This window comes from Capsicum annuum, chromosome 6 (assembly GCF_002878395.1).
Source record: "Capsicum annuum cultivar UCD-10X-F1 chromosome 6, UCD10Xv1.1, whole genome shotgun sequence".
Classification (NCBI taxonomy): domain Eukaryota; kingdom Viridiplantae; phylum Streptophyta; class Magnoliopsida; order Solanales; family Solanaceae; genus Capsicum; species Capsicum annuum.
The window spans coordinates 178,466,255-178,474,932 of NC_061116.1; the positions used below are offsets into that span (position 1 = coordinate 178,466,255).

At 36.3% G+C, this 8,678-nt stretch overlaps 1 protein-coding gene across 4 annotated transcripts; it reads right to left on the reverse strand.

Annotated features, from left to right (window-relative positions):
* Positions 1–246: 246 nt before the first annotated feature.
* On the reverse strand, positions 247–8,110 carry LOC107872943 (phosphatidylserine decarboxylase proenzyme 1, mitochondrial). 4 transcript variants are annotated; one of them, XR_007057284.1, is made up of 13 exons: positions 7,827–8,099; positions 5,432–5,520; positions 5,219–5,269; positions 5,049–5,114; positions 4,908–4,968; positions 4,644–4,753; positions 4,283–4,536; positions 3,618–3,724; positions 2,897–2,964; positions 2,633–2,710; positions 2,298–2,365; positions 2,040–2,141; positions 1,801–1,943 (listed from the first exon to the last, which is right to left on the reverse strand). XR_007057284.1 is itself a non-coding variant. In XM_016719627.2 (12 exons), the coding sequence occupies exons 1-12, from the start codon at positions 7,981–7,983 to the stop codon at positions 629–631; spliced, it is 1,326 nt and encodes a 441-aa protein (XP_016575113.2). In that variant the 5' UTR covers positions 7,984–8,110; the 3' UTR covers positions 247–628. The 4 variants fall into 4 exon arrangements, 3 of the variants coding, with proteins under 3 accessions (XP_016575113.2, XP_047270946.1, XP_016575114.2); XM_016719627.2 differs by lacking the exons at positions 2,040–2,141; positions 2,298–2,365 and adding an exon at positions 247–790 and having other exon boundaries at positions 1,691–1,813; positions 7,827–8,110; XM_047414990.1 differs by lacking the exons at positions 2,040–2,141; positions 2,298–2,365 and adding an exon at positions 247–790 and having other exon boundaries at positions 1,691–1,813; positions 5,432–5,546; positions 7,827–7,964.
* Positions 8,111–8,678: the final 568 nt, after the last annotated feature.

Genomic DNA, 8,678 nt, shown 5'->3' on the forward strand with positions numbered 1-8,678 from the left:
GTGTTTTTATAAATTCAGGGATTCAAATGACAAAAAACTAAGTAGAGATATTCACTATACAAACTCAGACAAATACAAGGATCTACCGAAGCATTTTACCTTTTGTCCCCCCGAGTTTTAGCATAGATAATTAAGTTGTAACATATCTCAATAATGTTAAGTTAGCGTTGACGATATCCTTGACTGGAAATTTACAAAATGAAGCAGCTCGATTTGGTGACAAAATGTAATTTAGTTGCTAATGCCTTTAAACAAAAGGTGATTTTCTTTTACTTTTATGAAGTACCAAATCTTTCCTCTAAACTAAAGGCAGGCAACTCTCTTCACAGCACTGTCATGCTCCCTCCATTACAATGATAATGTATACAATTACTGGGATATCTTTTTGATAGTATTCTGAAAATACTGTGTAAAATGATAATGTATTCAATTACTAGTAATAAAATGGAGTTACCTCATACTATTGTAACAGAATGAAGACCTTTCCAGATCTGTACTCTTACCTGCAACAAAATTTTGTTTTCTTGGGACCTCGGGGCCGGGGGGGGGGGGGGGGGGGGGTTGTCCCTAGAAGGCTTTTCTATAATACAAACTTAGCACCCTTAATTCTGTAATTAAGATATTGTAACTAGGGATCACGCCACCTGCCCAGGGCCTCTCCCACGCGGACCCTGTCCCCCTTTTTAACACAAAAGCTGAATTCTGTTGACGTGCTTTTATCTGCAGAAGGTTGTAAGATCGGAGCTTGGAAGACCATTACCACCGTTGAACCCATATTGAACGCTGCTAGCTGCAAAATTCGAAGGTCAACGGTAAGAATTCATTGAATAGAGAATTACTTGATTGAAAAAGCAAAGAGAAAAGGGACTATCATGGCTCGCTGAGCATTACTGCTGAAAATCAATTATATATCCCTCACTATCACCACATTGGTCTTATTGCTTGACAATTCTCATCGGATAAACAATTGAGACGAAACAATTGTAAAATACTCTAGTATTGTTATTTTGACAATACAATATTAACATATTATTATACAAAAGATATCAAAATATTCTGGTATTCCTGAATATCCGCATACCAAACTTCTGACGAGCCCTCCAGAGAAGTTCAATTCTCCTCATTTTCTAGTCAAGTCAATTGTTCCTGTTTATATCACTTTCTGGAAATTAACTACACATATCCATAATATCTCAACCAAGAAAGTGCATAACATATATAAATTACAAAATCATATTAGAAAGGAGGAAATAAAAGGAGAGATTACTAATCTAGTTTGGTGTTATCTGTATTACAGGCCTAAAAGCACAGACGGTAAATCCTTGCAATCACAGGTTCGTTGATGATCCTGTGCTGGGGGTCTATCGGAAACAGCCTCTCTACTTTTTTGGAGGTAGTGGTATGGACTGCGTACATTCTATCCTCCCCAAACCCCACGATGTGGGAATATACTGGGTTAATTGTTGTTGTTGACAGGTTTGTTGATGAGCAGTGCAAACCATAGGATACAAAAAGAAAGAATAGCTTTTTGCTGTTCATTACAAAAATGGTATTTATTTCTCGCGCACATCATCAACTGACCATGTAATTTGATTTATCATGATGTTTTGCATACCCAAAAGATGCCACAAAATTGAACTGTAGCATGCATTTTTCTGTTTTAAAATAACATCAAACTTAAGGATCATACCTCATCTCCTTTCTTCAGCAAAACACCAGTGCCTTTGGGTTCATATACCTGTTCTTCAGGAGGTTCTGGATGAAGCAGCTTCTTCCACGGCCTATTTGTTCGCAGAGTTGGTTCAATGAAAAGCTGAAACATCAGAACACATTGTTGAGTCAACCAGAACCAAATGAAGGCGGAAGGCCATGGTGGGATCTGCAATGGGTATCTATCATATTCTTCATCCATACTGTCGGTAGATCCACCTTCAATGAGCTAACTGTGATTTCCCATGAATTGTCCACACTCATTATTATCTCTTGGTTGATTAATTACATGTAACATGAGTCAGTTATGCTTCAGTAGAGTGGTTTACCAGGGTTTCTAATGGAAAGCTTAGTGATACTGTACGACAAACAAATGCTGATCTCTATCCTGTTGTCTTGGTCATCCAACTCCATTTTTTATCTTTCTATTTCTACATTACACATATATTAAGGTCAGGAAATTTTGTCCTTGCTATTTTACATTTTAAAATTCCATAGTCATGATGCTTACAGAAAAAAATCATAGCCAAGACAATGCATTCAAATGTCACAACTTGCTTATACAAATCCTTTAGGTCATTACTAACCTGAAGGGAGTATTCTTTTTGTGAAACTACAAGGTAACATGTCCACTAAAGCACCTATCCAATTGTACCTACAGTGCAAAAGCCCAAAGGACGGGTAATAAGTTATGTGCAACTAATAAATTAATCCCCCACCCCACCCCCACCCCCACCCCCAAACTCCTCCTAAGTTTATCTTACCCAAATCAAGTAGCTTAATAATGATAAAGCGCCAGTGGCCAGTCTTCCTAAGAATATAGTCTAGAGAGAAAAAATGAATACTTGTACCCAAACAGATAGCTGACTCACTTTGTTATACAAAATTAGTGCATCACCAAGGGACAAGTATCTTAGCTAACCTCAATGGAACCAATATTTGTTGCACCTACGGCTGCCATTGCCATATAACCTTCTTGCCATTTACCTTCAAGCACAACCTGATAAGGTTCAAACAAACATTCCATGAGACTATTTATGCATAATTTGTTTCTGTTGCAAACAATAAAACAAAAACAACTACTACTACCACTACTTTATAACCTCTTATAGAAAAGCCACCTCTCAAAAAGATCAAGACAATCAGGGAATTGACGCAATTTTAGCAAAAGGTAATCAGAATTTACCCTTTCATTCTCTACGTATAGATTTCTTATTGTCCTTGTAGCACGTTCATTCACGGGAAAGAGACGACCTATCAAACAAATGAATCAAATAAACTATCAGCAGGAAGGAAATTCAATAGGAAAATTTTACATGCATCAAATTTTCTTTTCCAATGGGAGGAAAGGGAAACTTTGGAAGTAGACTGGTGCTTTGATACTAAGTTAAATGATCCCAAGGAAGTGTCTTGAAAGATCTAAAAAATATTTGGCCAATTAGACATTCAGTAGAAGTCACAAAATTCTGTAACAGGCGACTCAGTCGCACCAAGTGACCTTAAGTTTGGCGGCACAATATTAATTTTTGATACATTTTCCTGTTGGGTAAAGTACCAGAAGGTATTCAACCGCAATGGTTACTACAGTAAAGTCCTCCAAACTAGTTGTCAAACACATAATATCTTTTCATTATCATATCAAACATTGTTAGCAGATGCAGAAAACAGAGTCAATACTAGTACGGTTCAAGCCACAAAGATTGATGTAGCAACAAATTATAGTCCCCAAAGGAGCCTTTCTGAGTGTATCCTTTGCATATCTTTGTAATGTGACTTTTGGGCAGGGTGAGTAGAGGGGACGAGGTGAAGCGATTAGGAATAGGAAAACAGAAAACAACACAAACAATGGAAGTCCAATATTATGGATGAACTCCTCTTAATCTATGGATATAAATGTGAGGACTTACCAGAGAAATGTCGACGACCAAGAACATTCCAATCAGCTGGTGAGTGTATGCGGTGATAATCTCCAACTCTCAAGTAAATTACACAGTAAAAGAGACCTTTCATTGGACTGCAATAAGTTAATTTTCAGTTTTAAAATTAAAGTAGCATTCTTTCCTTTATCACCAAGCAATTACTATCCAACGCAAACAAAGAGTAAAAAAACTATGAAGCGGAAAGATTAAAGATTCAACTGATGATCAACTACTACATGTTAGGCACTAGCTAACTAGACTACTAGTTATAATTTGTCCAGTAGTGTAGATGCTCTTTTCTTTTGTTGGGTAAGTCGAGTAGTCTATCTGCTCATTTCCATTACAAGATTAAGATATTTGGATAAGTATGTTATCCTGAATGGTTTAAGAATATAAATATACAGTTCTCAAAAAGTACTAGACAGCTTCTTTTTATTTTTAATTGAAAAATTAAGGAGATGGAAGGAGCATCCTAGAGCAGATCAACAAGTACCTTGGCAGCTAAAGATTCAAAATAACCTATTTTGTCAACAAGCTCTATGCATCAAGAGATGATTAGTTAAGGGAAACAGACATTTTAATAATACATTTGAGGCGTTCACATGTACATTATAGATATCTGCATATCACATGGTTAACATTAATGCGGTTACCGTGCTGGTGCAGGATCTCGGACTTTAGGAGAAGACAATGAAACTCTCCACCAGGACTTCTGATTCGCATCATCCATAGAACCTTCCTTCCCACCATCTTGATTTGTGCTGTCATCAACCAGAGTCATGGGAAGGAGAGAGCTGGTTCCAAGGAGCGAAGAAACAGAATAAGAGAATCCTTTGACTTGCTCAATCATAGCCCCAGCTTCTTTCAGCTCTCCAAATTGTAGAACAGTACCATCGACTGGACTAATCTACAACCACAAAAAACAACTCAGAAAGGTCAGCAAATTTGTTAATCTGCAATATCTTGAAACATCAAGAGAATCAACAGATAACTAGGAAGCTGGTTACCAGTTACCAGACTACATGGATCTGAATCAATAGGTCTGGTACCCTCTTTCAATCTTCTGACAAAGAACTCTCGTAAAGATGCATATTCTTCCAAAGGCAATGCTACTTCTTCCAAGTCTGGATTCAAAAATCGAGTTCTATAAACATTGTCATTGCCAGAAGCTTATTTTTAATTGCCCTATGTCATAGAAGAACTGTAAATATAAAAAGCATCAAGACGTAAGAAGAATGCTCAGAACATCGCGAAGTAGAAACTAGAAAAACTATTTACTTGAATGAAATGCCCGAGCCCATCCTTTATAAACAGATGGCCGCAGCCACATCGGAAGTTCCTGGATGAACATTGCATGGGAGTCAAATTGATGCAGGGCTTCTGCTGAATCTTCTGCTATTTAAAATTGTAAAGACTTACCACACTGGTCAAGGTACCCCAGAATCTAGAAACGGAGCGTAGTGGAAGCAATCTCATGAAAGTAGCCTACAATTGAGAAGGCAAATTATTTCCAGTAAGTTCAACATGAAAACTACATAGAAAAATGTGGCAAGCTAAAAGAAATGGCATAGAAAAGAAATGAATTTTACCTTTACATCAGGCTGGAATTCTAAAGTTCCTTTCTCTCTTGCATCTTCAATCTGCGACTCAAAAGAGAGTCAGGACGCTCCAGGGGAGAGAACATGCTATCTTAATTTGATGTCATCTTTTTTATTATGACATCTGACTTCATGCAAACCAAAAGAGAAACCCAAAAGGCAATAATTTACTTATTTCACTAGGTTTATGAGTTAGAAAAACACCTTCTGATCATCATAGAGACGTCGAGCATGGAGAAAACCAAGCATAACTATAGTTGCGACCGTTGCACCAGGCAACAAGAGAGTGCTACCTACATACCAGCAGCCTCAATTTCAGCTGCTGTGCCACATGATAATATTGGGGGAGGTGAAAAAGTAATACAATTAAGCACTATTAAGTTACAATCTGATGGAGTAGAAACATAGTTTTAAAAATTCAAGGAACCAAGAACCAAACTGAATTTTCAGCAGTTCACGATAGCTGTTTTGGGCATGTAAACGATTACCATGAAAAAGCACCATCATACACAAGCCTTATATAAGGGCATTATTAATTCAAAAACTATAAAGAAGAAAGAAAAAGACAGTAAGTACAGGTCACTCCAGCTATCAACTCCAATTTCATTAGATTTAGTTAGGATTTTGCCACATCAGTCATTGTGCTCTATTTTTGTTTATGTATTAATTCATATAAGCCACAAGATTACATTTTATACTAGATTTAGTCCAATGCACTTAGTTTCTTTAACACAACACTTCACATTGGTAATAATTCCCCTGCATCCAAATAGAATATTCACTTGATAGTGTAGGAGTCTTGACCTTCCATCAGAATTTAATTTCCAACCTTTGAACGTTAACTTTGACCAAGAAGTGTACTCAAATGATAAATCATAATTCTACTAGTTGACACTCAACAATTCTTAGTATAAGTTCTGCTACCTGATAAAATGAAGAGCACAAATATGAAACGGTAAGATATCTTCGTTTAGCCTGTCATGCCTGTTGCTAGTTCTTAAACAGCCACTTATTGTCCAAGCCATCTTTTATTCACATATGTAAAGTTCTAATATAATAAATAATGTTTATGGATTGCGTACACTTTAACCCCCCTCCCCCCCCAACCAAAAAAAACCCCAAGACCACACTTTGTGGGAACACACTGGGTGTGATGTTGTTGTTGCGTATCCTCTATAATACCATGAGTTTTAATAAAGTTCTAATATAATACCGAGGACATAACCTTAGATAAGAGGGTGTGGAGGTCGCAGATTAGGGTAGAGGGCTAGTAGGTAGTGTTCACTTGCTTCCCGACGGGTTTAGTCTTAGTGATGTTTCTCATAGTATTAGCTTTAGTCTTGTAAAGTCTTGCTTTTACTTTCTACCAACATCTGCTTTTTATGGTGTTTCGTTTATTGAACTATTTTGTTGTTACTGTTTCTGTATTAGTTATTATGTTTTCTTCACTATCACGTTCCTTGTCCCTACTTATTTTGATATGTTGTACTCGAGCGAGGGTCCTCTGCAAACAGTCTCTCTACTTCCACGAGGTAGTGGCAAAGTCTTATGTACACTGTACCCTCCCCAGACCCCCTTGTGGGATTTCACTGGGTATGTTGTTGTACCCTCTATAACATTGTTGATCATACAACTGTTCTAAAAGATTTTTGCTTTTCAATTTGGTAGATACATAACTAGAATATCATAGAACTCCTCCATTTCAACTATCTTATCTTAATTTTCTGCCTTACTTATTTATCTATCTCGCCATCCTGAACAATAATCCAAGACATTTAAATTGTCAAAATTACTTTATTTTATTTCCTTCTGTTGAGATTACTTCATTGATAAGGTTAGCTGTCTCAAAAAAAAAGAAGATATTATTCGGTGATGACATAGTTCCATAAAATGAGACACGAAGTGGGTTTAACTTGAAGCTGACGGTTTGGAGACAGACGTTGTAGTCAAAAGGTATCAAGTTGAAGGGATGAGAAGATGTGCAGTTGCCCTGATAAGGAGGTGTGACAGGTTGGCCATAACGGGCTTGCGGAAGTGTAGACGTGGGCCAAAGGAGTATTGGCTTTGCGGTGATTAGGCAGAATATGAAGCAATTTCATCTCACCGAGGACATTGCCCTTGATAGGAGGGTGAAAATCAGGCTCAAAGGTTAATGGGTAGTCAAAGGTATTCCCTTTCCCTTCTTTATGTACTTATATTATTCTTGCTTTTCATTATTTTTAGATTTCCATTACTACATGTTGTTCCTTTATCCTCAACTATCTTGTTAATTATCATGTTGTGGTTTCTGCTTCCTCTTACTGCCTCTTTTTAAGCATTCTTTGAGCCAAGAAAGAGTCTTATCAAAACAACCTCTCTACCTTCTCTAGGAGGATAAGGTCTGTGTACACGGTACAGTCTACCCACACTAGACCCGTGTTTGTTGTTGTTACCCAAGCATGCTTGGCAGGCACCATCACTATTCCATAGGATACAACTTAACTAACTTTCAAAAATTCATCTATAAAATGAGAATTAAGGAGTATTTATAAGTTGTAAACTTTCACTGTACATTCATAATTTCATTAAAAAAAAAAAAAAGAAAAAAGAGTAGTAGTACCCTGAGAAGTGCTGTTGCTGCTACTGCCGCCAGGATTCAGTGAAGCCCGAGCTTCAGTGGCTTGTACCTTACGAAATAAGGTGGTAAAATGGAAACGCTGATTGAAGCGTTCATTATAAGTGAAGAAAGGAATTCCACGATAAGCCCTAAATTTCATCTTCTTTATCCCTGCCTAAATCTTTCAACAGGGTTTTTGGGGACTGAACTTCGTAAGTACTATAATTAGGGTTGTTGTTAGCTAATAATGGAAAGGATTTTACCGAGTTTGTCCAGTTTTTTTGACTGTCCTATAAGTAAAATATATATATATATATTACTCTTATACTCCCTTCGTGAATTATTGGAGCAATTTTAGTATTTCAAAATAAGTGAATGGTTCGCAATTTAAAATAAATATTGAAAATTATTTTCAAATTTATCCTCCATTAAATGTGCATTAGGAGTGATGTATCATATGTCTTTGCTTTTTGTAGAGAGTAAAAAAATAAAAAAACATGATAAATTTATGTCTTTATTTTTTTTCTTAACTTATGTGTCAAAATCCAACAATTAACTTATTGTGGAACGGAGGCAGTATATAAGTGAAGAATGGGGTAGTACTATTTTGGTTTTACTCCAATTCTTCATTTATAAGTGTGAAGTTTAGTCTTTTTGTCATTAAGACACAGATGTTATAATAATGAAATGTAAATATTTTGTAGTGACATAGCTATTTACATAAAAAAGCTATTAATAACTGTAAAGACATTCAAACTTAGATATGTGCAAAATAATATGTAAATATTTCATATTTCATTATGAATTGTTTACATACAAAAAGTATTAACATATGAAAACGCAAAAACTTTGTTC